General features: G+C 51.4%; 1 protein-coding gene across 1 annotated transcript; it reads right to left on the reverse strand.

The window, feature by feature from the left end:
- Positions 1-4,541: 4,541 nt before the first annotated feature.
- Positions 4,542-15,108, reverse strand: EIF3K (eukaryotic translation initiation factor 3 subunit K). Its single transcript, XM_038528975.1, has 8 exons — positions 14,951-15,108; positions 13,846-13,944; positions 12,521-12,641; positions 10,749-10,823; positions 8,365-8,431; positions 8,188-8,265; positions 5,979-6,104; positions 4,542-4,608 (listed from the first exon to the last, which is right to left on the reverse strand). Exons 1-8 carry the CDS (start codon positions 15,007-15,009, stop codon positions 4,577-4,579), a joined length of 657 nt encoding a protein of 218 aa, XP_038384903.1. The 5' UTR covers positions 15,010-15,108; the 3' UTR covers positions 4,542-4,576.
- Between the last annotated feature and the right edge of the window lie 612 nt (positions 15,109-15,720).

A 15,720-nucleotide genomic window follows, 5' to 3' on the forward strand; every position in this document is an offset into this window, starting at 1 on the left:
AAGTAAACAAATAAATACAGATAAGTGATGTTGCCGTATTTTTTTGAAGATTTTATTTATTTATTCATGAGAGACACAGAGAGAGAGGCAGAGACATAGGCAGAGGGAGAAGCGGACTCGATCCCAGGACCCGAGATTCCTCCCTGAGCCAAAGGCAGACGCTCAGCCTCTGAGCCACCCAGGTGTCCCATGATGTTGCCATATTAACAGGCCTCTCAAATTTAAATATCCAAACCTAAGCTTCTGATCTTCCTAAACCTGATTGCCCCCACAGTCATCCCCATTTCAATTAATGGCACCTCCATCCTTCCAGCTGTGTGGGCAAATAGGTCAATCCTTGCCTCCTCTTTGTCTTCACACCCCACATCCAGTTTAGGAAATTCTGTTAGTTCCATCTTAAAAATATAAATGGGGGCTGCCTGGGTGGCGCAGTTGGTTAAGTGCTGGACTCTTGGTTTCTGCTCAGATCATGATCTCAGAGTCATGAGATCCAACCCCATGTGGAGCCTGCTTAAGCCTAGTATGCTTAAGACTCTCCCTCTTGTTCTGCCTCCTCCCCCAGTGTGTGTGCTTTTTCTTTTTCTCCCAAATAAATAAATCTTTTAAAAAGTATATACAGACCAGCCATTTTCTCCTGCTGCCACGCCCCACTCTAGCTCTGTCCACCCTTGCCTTGTCTCTGCTTGGATCACCACAGTAGACTCCTTATCATCTCCCTGCTTCCTTTCCCATTCCTCCACCCCATTCTCTTTCCCACAAGAAGCCCCAGGGAGCCTGTGAACACCTGAGTCAAATCTCTGATCTAAGTCTCTCCCTCCTCTGCTCAGAATCCCTCCTTGGTGGGGCACCTGGACGGCTCAGTGGTTGAGGGTCTGCCTTGAGCTCAGATCATGATCCCAGGGTCCCAGGATCAAGTCCCACATCAGGCTCCTGCAAGGAGTCTGCTTCTCCCGCTGTCTATGTTTCTGTCAGGGAGCCCGACGTGGGACTCAATCCCCACACCAGGGATCACAATCTGAGCTCAAGGCAGACCCTCAACCACTGAGCCACCCAGGCATCCCCCAGCCTTGCTTTTGAAACAAGACACTCCTGGGTCTTCAGCCAGACCCCCAAGGTCCTTCCCCGTCCTGTCCCCATCTCCTCTCCCAGGTCACAGCCCTCTCTCCCTCTCAGTCTCTGAGGTTCTGCAACACTGCCGACTTCTCTGCTGGTCCTCAAATGCACCAGGCACTTTCCAGCCTCAGGGCCTTTGTACTGTGTGATGCCTTGTTACCACTGCCTGGAATGCTTTCCCCACATACTGGAAGCCCAGGGCTTCAACAGCCTCCTCACCCACAGGTCTGCAGAAATATCACCCCTTCAGTGAGACCTTCCCAGACCACCTTAGTTAAAATAGCATCCTACACCTTCCGTCCTTGGCTTTATTTTTTCCAGCATACTGGCTACCTGATTGGCTTATTTACCATGTTTATCTGTCTCCTCCTCCAAGAGTGTCAGCCCGTGAAAATGGGGATCTTTGGTCACTGCTGTTTCCCTGGTCTCTGAAGCAGTGTCTGGCACAAGATTGAAGCTTAATATATCTTAGGTGAATGAATAGATAGACTTAAGGCCATGATGAGTTTGAATTTTATTGAAAATGCAATGGGGAAAAAAGGGGGGGGGGGCAGCCCGGGTGGCTCAGCGGTTTAGCGCCTGCCTTTGGCCCAGGGCCTGATCCTGGAGACCCCGAATGAGCCCCGCGTCAGGCTCCCTGCATGGAGCCTACTTCTCCCTCTGCCTGTGTCTCTGCCTGTGTGTGTGTGTCTCATGGATAGATAAATATTTTTAAAAAAAGAAAAGAAAATGCAATGGGAAATTCAGGGAGGACCCTAAGCAGGGCAGGGCTGGGATCCAATGCAACTGTTCCTAGGATCCAGTGGCCACAGGAGGGGAACAGACTGTAGGTAGAGGGAGGGCAAGGAGACCAGCCAGGGAGTGGCCACAGTGGTCCCGATGTATGTGGTCAGGACCAAGATCCTGGAAGAGGAGACAGCCATGGAGGATGGGCAGTGGAAGGATTTGGAAAAGTGGAGCTGACCGGACTTACTGTCATGGATTGGATGGGGGGAGGGGGTGGCCAGGAGAATGAAGAATCCAGACTCAAGATGGCTCCCAAGGTTTGGACCTGGGCGACGGGAAGGTGAAATTGACTGGTCAGGAAAGGTAGGAAGGTTAAGGGTTTGAGTTAGAGTAGAGCAGGAATTGGCCCACAGTTATGAACAAAGGAGATTGTGTCAGAGTCAACTACTGGGGATGGAGATGAGAAGACATGGCTCCTCCAGGTATAGGAACTCATGGATTTCTCCCCACCTCTCTCAAAGGCACTGGAAGAGATCCACTGGCATGCAAAGGAAGGGGACAAGGCCTGGGCAGAGCTCAATTTCCCAGGGGATGCCAGGACCTGGCCAAAGATCCAGGAATGTTAGCTGTGACCTGGAGAACAAACCCAGGACTTCTGTGCTGGGCCTAGTTGGCAGAGAGCGCCACTAGGGCTATGGGTCATTGACTCCACCCTGACTGCTCCCAGTGGACACTGAAATACCTCCCAGACAAAGGGCTGAGATAAGTGGATGGCTTGTCAGGGAGGTTTAAATTAAAAGCTCCCTTCATTTCTGACATGTTATTAAGTAAATTCTATGCCCAATGTGGGGCTTGAATTCATGACCCCAAGATGAAGAGTCGCATGTTCTACTGGCTGAGCCAGCCAGGTGCCCCTGTTGTATTCCACTGTTAATTCTAGTTAGTGAACAAAAAAGGGCTGTGTCCTCTTAGGGTGGGACATGAACAGACACTGGGGTGCTAAGAAGAGACTATGGAAGCAACTAAATACACCCAAGTCCACGTGAACAAGACAAGCACCAAGCGTATTCTCTTACTAAACGGCAAACTGTTCTCAACTCTTTGGATGCATGAACTCACAGCAACTACTGAAGTGGGTACTCTCCCTGGCTGTAAAATTGAGGCACAAGGTTAACCAATTTGCCAACAGGTTGGTAGGCTGAGGTTTGAACTGTCTTACACCAGAGCCAAGTCTCTTAGCTGCTCAAAGGATCCACCTAGAGCAAAAGCAGGCTAAGTGGGAAAAGATGTGGCGCTGAGCAGCCACGATTAGTTGTGCAGGTTGTATTCTACACAAAGGCACCTGCTGTGTAGGTGAGTGGGAGTTGTACTCACATGGGGTGGCGGGTGCCTTTTCCTTAATTTACACAAACAGCGTCCCAGTATTGTCCTATGCCCCTCTCCCCTCCTTTAGAGCTGGCTCCCAAGTTGTGAGCTAGAGACACCTTTTGCCCCCAGGGCTTGGGTACATCTTGCTTCCTGGCTCCTGCTCAGGTCTAGAACTCAGGGCAAAGGGTATACTGCCCTGCCCTGCCTGTCAGTGTCCTCAAAAGAATGATGGGTGTGAATGCAAACACATGAGGGAGGGCCAAGGGGGTACAGCTCAGACACTGTCACTGCCCTCTTCGTAGGCAAAGTTCATGTGTAAAGGCTTACAGAAATGTAACACTCCCTCATTTTACATTGAGGGCTGGACATCTCTGATGGTTTGTCTTTTCTTCTATTTTTCCCCAAAGGCAGTCACTGTGGTCTCTACCCCTTCTTCCTGCAGACAGCAGGATCAGAGGTGAAGACACTTGACCAAAGTCACCCTGCCAGACTCTGGAATACCTACCATGTAAGACAGAGAAGCAACCCAGCTGCAGATTAAGGAACATCAGCTAGGCCTCCTGGCCACTGTAGGCTGCGACTTGGGGATGGGGAAGGGACAGGGGAATGGCCTGGCTGAAAGTCCTGATTTTTCGGTAAAGTCTCCCCAAGCAGAATGGTGAGGACTAGTTTGTAACTTGAGCTAGGCTCTAATGAGGGGCCTAGCTGGAAGGAGGTCATGGAATCCCCCACAACTGACAAGGGTGTGTCATCCCCCTTTCACAGGTGAAGAAACTGAGACGGAGGCAGTCACCAAGCCAAGGACACACAGCTTGGTGGGCTGAGCAGTAGCCAGGGTAAGAGGCAGGCTGAATCCCACCACCCCTCCCATTCACTCCTCCGCCCACTGTGGGGCCACTAGCACCCCCATCTGAGGCCAAGGGGCAAAGGTTGTGCCTCCCCTTACCAGGAACCCACTCCTGTCCACCTAGGTGTTCCAGAGGACAGAAGAGATAGGGCCGCACCCAGGGGCAGGGCTGGACTCCTACATCCTAGTCACATCCTCCTCCTTGCTGATTCACACAGCCAGCTCCCTACTGGTGACCCGGTGGGTCAGGAAGGTGGGGGTGGAAGGTCGGTTGCTGGAAAGGGGCAGGAAAGGGGCAGGAAGTAGGAGGGAAGAAAGGAGCCAAAAGCCAAGCCCTACTGTGTGTGTGTGTGTGTGTGTGTGTGTGTGTGTGTGTGTAATGCAGAATGGAGGTGGCTCCCGCACAGAGTGGGCTGAGGCCTGCTCCCGGGCTCCCTCTAGTGGGCGAAGGGCAGAGGCAAAAAGCTAAGGAATGGGAGACAAAAAAATAAATCAACAAATCTTTATTAAACACCTGCCAGGTTACTGGGAGGAGGCCATAATGCTGGACACACCTGTTGAGAAGAGAAGAGGGGAGCAGGTCAACGTGGGAAGACTGGGAGACCAGCCTCCAACCACCAACCATGGCACTCAGAATTCTTCAAGGGTGGCATATCACAAACCCCCTTCTGGACCCTGGTCACCTTCACAAAGGCAGTTTGGTTTCTTTTTCTTTCTTTCTTTCTTTTTTTTTTTAAGATTTTATTTATTCATGAGAGACACACAGAAAGAGAGGCAGAGATATAACATAGAGGGAAAAGCTGGCTCCCTGCAGGGAGCTAAATGCAGTACTAATCTCGGATCCCGGGATCACACCCTGAGCTGAAGGCAGATGCTCAACCACTGAGCCACCCAAGCGTCCCTGGTTTCTTTTTAAAGTAATCTCTGTGCCCAACACGGGGCCTGAACTCCCGACCCTGAGAATAAGAGTCACGCTCTCCTGAGCAGCCAGGTGCCCCACTTGGGGCAGTAGTTTAAAAAAAGCTCGACTCTGGGGGCACCTGGGTGGCTCTGTGGTTGAGAATCCACCTTCGACTCAGGTCGTGATCCCAGGGTCCTGGGATTGAGTCCCACATCGGGCTCCCCAGAAGGAGCCTGATGCTCCCTCTGCCTATGTCTCACATGAATAAATGAAATCTTAAAAAAAAAATTCTTTTAAATAAAAAGTAAGAATTTCGACTCTGGAGCAAGGAGCCCTGCGTCCGAATCACAGCTCTGCCTCCTCCCAGGTGGGTGGCCTCAGGTAAGTTCATTAACACCAGCTCCTCCATCTGCAAGAAGCATCTACCCCACATAGTCCCAGGATTAAGTGACATGCTCAGAACAATGCCTGGCACAATTCTTTGCTCTTCTCACCACCATCACAGTAACATTTACTACGTGTCATTTGCAAGACACTCTAAACACTGGATTTCCATCTTCTGTAGAGCCTTTTGCCACAGTGACTTCTCACCCAGAACCTCAACAAAGGTCCACAGGCCCCATGCACAGAGATGATTGCCCACTGAGTCCTGATCCCCAGATCAGTACCAAATTAGCTGGTTTGGACCAGGAAGCCACGCTGTACCAAGACATTCTAAGACCCCAGTTGTATGGGAGCAGCCTACCCCCCGGCTCTGGGTTCTCACTCACTTTACGACAGAGCTCCTGGGACCAGTAAGGGTATGGAGACACCCTGCAAGGCCTGTCCAAGCCCTGTGGGGTCCTGGGGAAGGACACCCATCATTCCACTGTCATTCAGCCTCTGCAGGCAGCCCTGTGAGAGAAGTCAATGGACTCTGGCAGATGCAAATTTCCTGGCCCTGAACCAGACTGTATCTACGAAAGTTCCTGTCAACAGGCACCTCCTTAGTCCCACAGCCAGAAGCTTGGGGCCACCACTCACTGTCAAAGTCGATCTTCTCCACGATGTTCTTGGGCTTGATGCTCTCCTCTTGGCTACAGATGAAGATCTGGCCTGACTCATCTGCGCTCCAGCCGTACTTGCTCATCCACACTTTTAGCTGGCTGTCTGTGGGTGACACAGGCCGTGCAGGGGCTCAGTCACCCCAATCCCCCAGCACCAGGCAGCCGAAGACCAGGGTGCCTTCCCCACCCAACTGCTTCAGGGGCCACCAGGAGCTCCAGCTGCCAGGCTTGCATTTCTGCAATTCATTCTCCAAACAGCAGCCAGAGGGAGCCTGCCAGCTTTCCCAGTTTTTTTTTTTTTTTTTTAATTTTTATTTATTTATGATAGTCACACAGAGAGAGAGAGAGAGAGAGAGGCAGAGACACAGGCAGAGGGAGAAGCAGGCTCCATGCACCAGGAGCCTGACGTGGGATTCGATCCCGGGTCTCCAGGATCGCGCCCTGGGCCAAAGGCAGGCGCCAAACCGCTGCGCCACCCAGGGTTCCCAGCTTTCCCAGTTATGTAGCAGGGCTTTTGTCGCCACGTCTTTGAATTTTCTGTCCCTTTGCTCTCCCAGCACAAGTCTTGTTTCCAGCAGCTCCCTTCTCTGCTTTGCCACACAACGTTGAGATGGTTTTAAAATTATGCCATCACTAACATAAGCCCAAAGCATCAGTTGAGAATTTATTTGCAGGCCGTTTTGCTCTTAAAAAACATGCCAGTAAGAAGGTACAGCCAAAAAATATCCTACTACTTGAAGTCACTCTTTTGTGTGACCCTGAGCAATTTGATAAATTCATCTCCCTCTCTTCTGATTCAAGTCTAAGGGTTGTTTCACTCCTTTTCAACTTAATTTCACTTTTCAGGATATAAAACATCTACCTGATGTAAAGCACTTAACACAGCCTGATACAAAGTGTCCAATAAAAGTTAGCTTCTGCTAAAAAATTGTGCCTGGTGACACAAACTACTGGATCAAAAGCAAACCTATCCAAATAAGGTACTTAGACAAATCTCACCCCCTACCCACAGCTCTCTCTCCCTGTGCTCATCCCCAACCTCCCAGGGAGTAACCATTCTCCTTAGTTTTATTATTCTTCCTGTGTATCTTTTCCAAAAATGAATAAATACACAAACATGTTTCTCTTTCTTTTCTTCTTTCTTTCTGGAAGGATCTTTTATTTTTTTACTTATTATATTTATTATTATTAAAGATTTATTTATTCATTTATTTATGATAGACATAGAGAGAGGCAGAGACACAGGAGGAGAGAGAAGCAGGCTCCATGCTGGGAGCCCGACATGGGACTCGATCCCTCGATCCCGGGGCTCCAGAATCTCGCCCTGGGCCAAAGGCAGGCGCTAAACCGCTGAGCCACCCAAGGATCCCCACTTATTATATTTAAAGTAGGCTCCATGCCCAGCATGGAGCTCAACACAGGGCCTGAACTCACAACTCTGAGATCAAAACCTAAGTTGAGATCAAGAGTTGGACGATTAACTCCGCTGGGCCACCTAGGTGCCCCTGGAAGAATCTTTTAAAAACACAAATCTGATCATGTCCCTCCCTGCTCAGAACCTCCCTGCAGCTCCAGCTCACTCAGGACAAAGGACTAAGTCCTCAGGAGGCCCCATGGTATCTGAAGATCTCCCTCCTACCACCACTACTCCACCCTCAGCTCTGCCCCTCCCTCATTATGCTCCCACCAGGTACCCTGGAGGCTCTTTAAACAAGATAGACACTCCCCTGCCTCAGCATTCTCTGGTTTGCTCAGCTCTCAGGCTGTCTGCCTGACTCCTCCAAAACATCTATTCACCTCAGCCCCTTGAGCTGTCTTGCATGACTTGACACTAGACTTATACATCTCATTTTGTTATGTTTTGCTACTTCTGTGAGAACAAATCTGAGCCATTGTTCCATTCACCGCTGTATCCCTAAGGCCTAGAACAGTCTGGTACACAGAAGGCATTCAAATAACTTATGTAGAATAAAATAAATGAATGCCATGGCATCTCCCCCCAAGGAAGGGTACTTTTTTTTTTTAAGGGTATGTTTTATACTAGTTTCTTACTCCCTCAATAACAAGCTGGGCTGGATCTTCAATGACTTGTTGAGGCAGGGATGAGTCCATCTGAGGAGCTGACCGAGGCCCACGGCCCCTGACCAGCCTCCTCGATTGGCACCAGAGACCCAGAGAGGCCTTACCTGTTAGATCCCCGAGCATCTCAGCCAGCAGCCAGCGATCAATGTGCTGATAAGTGATGCCCACAACGTGGCAGATAACTGCAGAGATAAGGAACGAAGATGGTGGTCATCCCTGGGACCTTGCTGCCACTCCCTACCCCTTCCCCCTGGGGAGCCCAGGCTCCGAGAGGGACTTACATTTTCGGACAGAGTCTTCGAAGCCAGTTATACCTTCCAGGAGGTCCATGTTTTCATCCAGGGCTTGCTGGAGGGCAATGATAATGTTAGTAACATCAAGATTATTACAGTTAACAAAATTAGCAGTAGAAGCTGACACGTGGGCATTCACCCCACGTGCCAGCTTTTTTTCTCTATGCAACCCTATGATGTAAGGTACTATTTTTGTCCACTTTTAGAGACGAAAAAAGTAAGGCTCAGAGCAGCAAAGTGACTTGCCCCAAACCTCAGAGCTGGTGTTTGAAATCAGGCAGGCAGAAACCACACACCCAAAGAGGGAACAGAGACAGATTAGCTAACTGCACTCACCTACCTCCTCCTGCTCCTATCTCACTCAGAGAAAAGGCCAAGTGTCCCACCTTGGCCTACAAGGCCTCACAGGATCTGCCCGTCACCTCACTCTCCTCAGCCCTTTGCTCCAGCCATGGGGGACTCCTCGCTGCTCCTCATCAGACACACCATGCACACGCCCACTTTAAGGTCACCCTCCCAGCAAGAGCTCCCTCCAACAATACTGCAGGAAATGAAGAACCTACAAGGACAATGAAGGGGAGCAGCCAGTGAGACAGAAGGATATATAGGAGAGTAATTGTCATGAGGGCCAGATGATAAAAGGATTTGAGAGAACAGTGTGGCACCCCCATCAGAGGAGGCCAACAGGGCAGACAGTATGGGTATCATGGTGCATGCGTGCTCATGTTTATGCTGGAGACTGGGGGAAAGAAGGCTGACCACAAAAGCCTGAATGAAGTGAGTGCAGTGGGTTCAAGTGAGCAAGGAGAAGAGAGACAGCACAGGCAACCCCTCCTGCGAGCACGAATAACCAACAGTCCCCCTCCACCCAACCCCTGAGGGGTTTCCTGGGATGGGATACTTTCTGCTCAACGGGGAACAGAGAAAGAGAGCAAGAGACAAAGGTGAACGTGGAGGTTCAGGGAGAGTTCTCTTTTTGTAGGGTAGAACTAACTATACAGCAGGAGTGGTCTGATGACAGAAACAATCAGGGAAGGCCAAATTTGCTGCCCTGTGAGAGTAGGGAGAGGTGCTGGTGTTATGCTGCTGAGTGGGCGAGAGGCAAGGGGAACTGTGCACCAGTTGAGGGGTGGCCTGAGATGAGGAGTGCCAATTCACCCTCCCAAACAGAAAAGTGTTCAGTCAGCTACCAGTCAATGTCCAGGCCAAGAGCAGTAATGCGTGGGAGTTCTGCTTTGGCTGCTTCTCTTTTCCCACAAAACAAGGCAGAGGAGCTCAAATTGAGATTGAGAAGGGAGGGAGGAGAGGGGATGAAGAGTGTGAAGAGATGGGAGCGAGCTAGACACTAGGCCAGGAGATGAGGAGCACAGTGGATCTGACAGGCCTTCCTCCAGCCTCTCTCTCTCTCATGGTCTCAGGTACAGATTTATGCTGGAGGAGGAAGCCCAACAGAGGACCAGGGCCGCTGGTCAGGCCCAAGAACACCAGGCTGGAGACCTCACAGGGGTGAGCCGGAAAGTTAGGAGGAAGTGGTCAGAGGGTGGATTATGTTTGACATTCGTGGGCAGAGAAGGGAGCAATCACTGCTGAAGACAGGAACTGGGTAGTGGCTCCCCATGTTCCCTGGGCATCAGAAACACTGGGGGTAACTGCTTAATATCCCAACACCTAGACCACATTCAGACCAATTATATCAGACTCTGAGGCTCGGAATCAACTATCAACTATCAATTTGTTTAACTCCTCAGGGATCCAATGCACTGAAAGTTGCTCTAGGGCATGACCGGGAGAGGGCCAAGGTCACAAGGAGGACAGACGCTAAGGTCGGGGAGGTGGAAGGATCACTGGTGTGGCTTTGCAAGCATCTAAAAATGACAAGAGGAGTGGCAAGTGGCAGTGAGTTGGAACTGTTATTCATGAAAGGAAGAGCGGTCGTCAGGGGGCTCAAACCAACAAGGTGGGGCAGGAAGTGCCAATATCAAGCTTCAGGACTGCAGGGTTTCAGTGGGAGAGAGATGGGTCTGGGAACGACAGGAGAGAAGGACCCTTGGCATCCCACTGGGAAAAATTACAGAAGTGGAGGGTGGGACTCCAGTTTGAGCAAGAAAGGGAGGGAGCATCCAGAGGATGGAGGACTTCAACAGGAAGGACAGACAGGGTTCATGCATGTGTGCCCTTGGAACAGGGGCACAAAGGACAACATGGGAATCCTGGCTCAGTACGAGGATGACAAGTCCATGTGGTCATACTTGTAAAGACTGAGCATGGGACTGCTCAGTTATGCAGGCAGATGACAAATGTGCGTTCTTGTGCAGCTCAGCAGCCTGCCCCACTCAGCCCAGCCACCCACCCTGCCCCTGGAGCCAAATTACCCAGAAGGCCTGGAAGTGGCAGGTCTCCAGCAGGTCTCCGAGGTATAAAATCTGCCGGATTGGCCGTTCTTCTTGCTAAGGGGAAAGTGTTAAGGGAAAACAGCCCTGAACCTTAGGAGGCTGCCGCTGGGCCCCACGCCACCTCCTGCCGCCCACCTTCAGTTCATCGCAACACGGCTGCTAAAGGCAATAGACAATCCAGCGATGGAGACATTAAACCAACGACTGGCCCATCCACACACTGGGATCAAGGCAACTCTCAGAGAACCAACGTGGAGACTCGACAAGACACGCTGGGATACGAAAAAGCAAGATGCAGACCAACATGCATAAGAGCCCACCATCTGGGTGGGGATGGACACACATGTGTATGTGAACACACACTACTTGTGTGACTCTAGGGTTATCTGTGGAAACGTACCCAAGAACTGCAAGCATCTGTTGCCTCCTGGAAGGGGAATAGGGTGGCTATGAGACAGGGGAGGGATGAAGCCTTGTCATTTTTCCACTGTATACTTCTCCACACTTCTAACAGTGTACTGCATGCTTTTTGTTTTGTTTTGTTTTGTTTTTGAAAAGCCACCAGAAAAGACCCCTGGGGAAGGTAGACAATCTCTCAGAAGGTAGGTACTCCTACGGACCCACTTTGGCAGAGCAGGTTCAAAGAGGAAGCCATCATTTCTCAACTCAGATATCAATGGGCAGGTTAAGTGTGATGGCGTTGGGACTGCGAGTGCTAGAAGACAGGGCCTGGCATGGAGGGAGACTCTGCCAAGCTTGTCAGGTAATCACAGGACAGTGGGAGGATCACCTGGCCAAGTGGTGGACAAGTTACCAAACAGCAGACCAGAGCAAAGTGGGGCGAGGTGGCGGGAGGGAGCCAGTTTATTTTCACTCAACCTTTTTTTTTTTTTTTTTTTTTAATTTTTTTTTTTTTTTTTTTTTTTTTATGATAGTCACAGAGAGAGAGAGAGAGAGGCAGAGACACAGGCAGAGGGAGAAGCAGGCTCCATGCACCGGGAGCCCGACGTGGGATTCGATCCCGGGTGTCCAGGATCGCGCCCTGGGCTAAAGACAGGCGCTAAACCGCTGCGCCACCCAGGGATCCCTATTTTCACTCAACCTTTATTCACTGAAGGCCAGCACTAAGCCAGACACAGAAGATACACACAATGAAGCTCAGCTAACGATCCAGCTCTTCCTGCCCACTGCCTCTTGCCTGGTGGCCTTCACTCAGCTACAACCATCACAGGAATCCTCTCAAAGCATAAATCTACCCATCTTACTGCGCGGTTTCAAAGCCTTCTATGGCTTCCCAGTGCCCTTCAAATTGCATTTTGAAATCTGTGCTGAGGCTACACCAAACTTCCTCTACTGCCTCTGAAAGAGCACTGACCTCTTCTTTTTTCTCCAGGCCTCCTTACATATTTATTCCCTCTGCCCAGATCACCCTTCCTTAACTGACATTCCCTCCTTTCAGAGGTTCCCTCCTCCAAGAAGCCTTTCCTAACAGGTGCCTCCCCTGGCTTCCCTAAACCCCAACCCCTGACTACTGCAGGCTGTCACTGACAGAGGACTCATCTCTGCTACTGGACTGTGAGCCCTGTGAGGGCAGGGGCCAGGTCTGTTGCAGCCACCAAAATGTCCCACCCAGTACTGCACCAAATCCAGGAGTTTGTGGCTGAACCCACAGACCACTTCCCGGGGAGTTCATCTACCTTGCCCCCACCCCGTCCTACACACCCGGCCAGACGGATAAGCTGGAAGGATACATGTGCCTGATCGATCATGCACTTGCACAGTGTGAAGTCGGTGTGGGGCAGATTGGTGAGGGCCTTTAGCAGGATCTGGGCGGTGACCGTAGTTTGAAAGAAGGCTGGGTTGAACTGGTACCTGAGAAGGGGAACAAGAGACAGAGCAAGAGGCCCAGACCTCTTCAGGTCCCTGGGCCTCACCAGATACCCAGTGCTGTGTGGCTCAGAGCTCAGGAATTGGCACGTGCCTGGGCTCCAACCCCGAACACAGCACTCTGGCTCTGTGACCTTAACCTCCCTGACCCACTTTCCTGCTTGTGGATGGGAACAGTTAATCCTCTCAACCATTCTGTAAGGCAGATGCTGTTAAGTGGTCACAAACAAACCAATACCTACGTATAGTCTAAAGCAGTGGTTGAGGTTCTGGAGCCAGACTGCTTGGGTTCAAACTTCCCTGACAAGTGACCTTGAACTAGTTCTTTTAAATTCTCTGTGTATCAGTCCCCTCCTAGAAGGGACAACAACAACCCTATCTACTTCACAAAGACAGTTCGACATCTGAGTTAATACATACAAAGCTTACAGCGCAGTAGCTACCACAGATGAGTGCTCATTAAGCAGCAGTTACACCAGTAACAATCTTAACAACCTCACAAATACAAAGTGTTCTTATCTCTCCTTTACAGACACCAAAACTGAGACAATGTATAAAAATTACCTAACTGCTGTGAGGAAAGGATGCAAATGCCCATCAGCAGGAGAAAGGGTAATTAAAACACAGTGAAGCACTATACTAAAATGATGACAAATTGCAGCTGCAGGAAAAAATGGATCCATCTCACAACCCTGGTGCTAAGCAGAAGATGCCAGATGCAGAAAAGCTCACATCACATACTATTTATGTCATATCCAACACAGGCAAACCTAAGCCAAGTTAATCAGGATGAATGCTTGTGTGGTCAACTCACATGAAGCCAGATCATGAGAGCATAAAAGTGGTTACCAGGGCAGGGGTGAGGTGGCTGGCAGAAAGCACACAAGGCAAAGAGCCTGGGAACCTGACAACACTCAATTTTGTAATAAGTGTGATGTCCACATAGGTTTGCACTTATACTTATTTAGCCATATTTTTGTGTTTTGTACCAACCTATTCGTGCAACCTGCAATTAATTTTTTAAAAAACTACCTCTCCTTCTGCCCCAACTGTCTTGGCTTCCTTGTCTTACACACCAAGAGAAGTCACATCCTGAAGACTACCCCCCAACTCTGGCCTCATCCAATGTTGAGAGTGGCATGCTGCGGGCTACGCTGTCACGCAGGTGGGGGTGAAGGCAGAGACTCACAGCTTCAGGACAGCCAGGTTGGCTTCCAGATCGTAGGCATTCTCCTTGGCCTGTGTTTCCACATACCGCTCCAGGGTGGCCAGATTCTCAGGATTGTACCTACAGAAGAATCAAGATGGGTGAGCAGAGAAGAAACAGGAGCTGAGGCCAGTCACTCTGGGTAGAGAGGAGAAGGCCACTGTAACCTGCAACTGTATCAAAGTCTTTTTTTTTTAAAGATTTATTTATTTATTCATTCATTCATTCATTCAGAGAGAGAGAGAGAGGCAGAGACACAGGCAGAGGGAGAAGCGGGCTCCATGCAGGAAGCCCGATGCGGGACTCGATCTGGGGTCTCCAGGATCACGCCCTGGGCTACAGGCGGCGCTAAACCGCTGCGCCACCGGGGCTGCCCCTGTATCAAAGTCTTGAATCAGCTCCATAACCTCTAATAACACTTATCCACATTACACACCTAAGCTGAGCTCTGACCTCCATCAGAGCCCTGGGTCTTTCCCAGATGTCCTCCCGATCCCTCCACCAATCAGTAATCACAACCTGTACACCAGGCCTCCTGGACATCTCTGCCACTCATCCCCTTCCCCCCTCCTCAGGCCCCTATCCTGGTTTATCCCCATCCTCTCCTGCTCGGCTTCCCCAACCCCAGCCCCGATGATTGCTGACTATCACTGCCTATTGCCCGGTTAGTATGGACTCTGAACTGGGAACCCCCATGAAAGCATGGCCCGGGGCTGTCTTGGTCACCTCTGGTTCCCCAGCACTGCCCAGCGCTGATGGAATAGATTTCAGTGCCGTGTGCTGAAGCAATGGCATGAGAGGTAAGAAAAAAGGAGATGAAAAGGCATGACACACGCAGTGAGAGGCTGAGGAGCAGAGTGCGGAGAAGCAGTTGGAGACCTTAAAGCAATGAAAAAGCCGAGGACTGCGAGGTAGGCAGGGCCGTCTCCTGCCCGTAGGCCCCTGTGGGGCCGTTTCCTCACACTCCTCCAGAAGCGGGAAAGCCTCCCCCGGGCCAAGTTAGGACCCGACCACCCCTTGCGGTCTCTACAAAATCCCGCCCACCACGCCGCGCGGCCGCAAGCGCTCCCTCCGGCCGGGCTCAGACCTGTCGATACCCTTGAGCAACTTGCCCACGTTCGCTCTCATCTGCTCAAACATCGCCATGACGAACGTCGCCTCCCACACCCGGGCGGGAGCAGGAGACCCAGCCGGTACGGCGTCCTCGAGGACCGGAAGAGGAAGAGGTGGCGGAAACGGAAACTACGTTGTTGTCTCCTCCGCGGCGCCTGCGGCGGCCGCCACGTGACTTTCTTCCCGGCGGGCGCATTTGGCGCGTGCGCACAAGCGCCCCCCGAGCTGGACCGACAGCGTGAGAAAAGGCTTAATGTAGCCCAGTGCGCAGGCGCCGTCTCCGGGCGAGGAGGCGGGGCGAGGCTTTTCCCGGGCCCCGCGCGCCGAGCTCTAGCCCCCGGGACGTGAGCGCGAGCTCGCCCGCGGGGACACGGCTCCCTAACGTCCTGCACGCGGCGTGTTGCGCGCGGTCGTGAACTCACAAAAATGTGCCGATATGCGCGCCGTATCTCTTCGTTTGGGCCCTGGCCAGATTCCCCAGGGAGGTGCTCTCTGAGGTCCCCTTTGCCCCAGGCCTCGGCCTCTTGGGCAAGATCCTGAGCTCTGGAGCCCTGAACCTCTCCCCGACCTCCGCCCCAGCCCCAGAGGTGGGCACCCCGAAAGCTGTGGTGCCCTGCCGTGCAGGGGCTGAGGTGAAGGGCTCCTGGACCCTGCCGCAGGGCGCTCAGGCCCCTTTAGGTTCCAGTCTTGCAGAAGGGGAGAGACCCCTGTGTGTGCTCTCATGAGTTACATGTGTACCATTCT

This window comes from Canis lupus, chromosome 1 (genome assembly GCF_011100685.1).
Source record: "Canis lupus familiaris isolate Mischka breed German Shepherd chromosome 1, alternate assembly UU_Cfam_GSD_1.0, whole genome shotgun sequence".
NCBI lineage: Eukaryota > Metazoa > Chordata > Mammalia > Carnivora > Canidae > Canis > Canis lupus.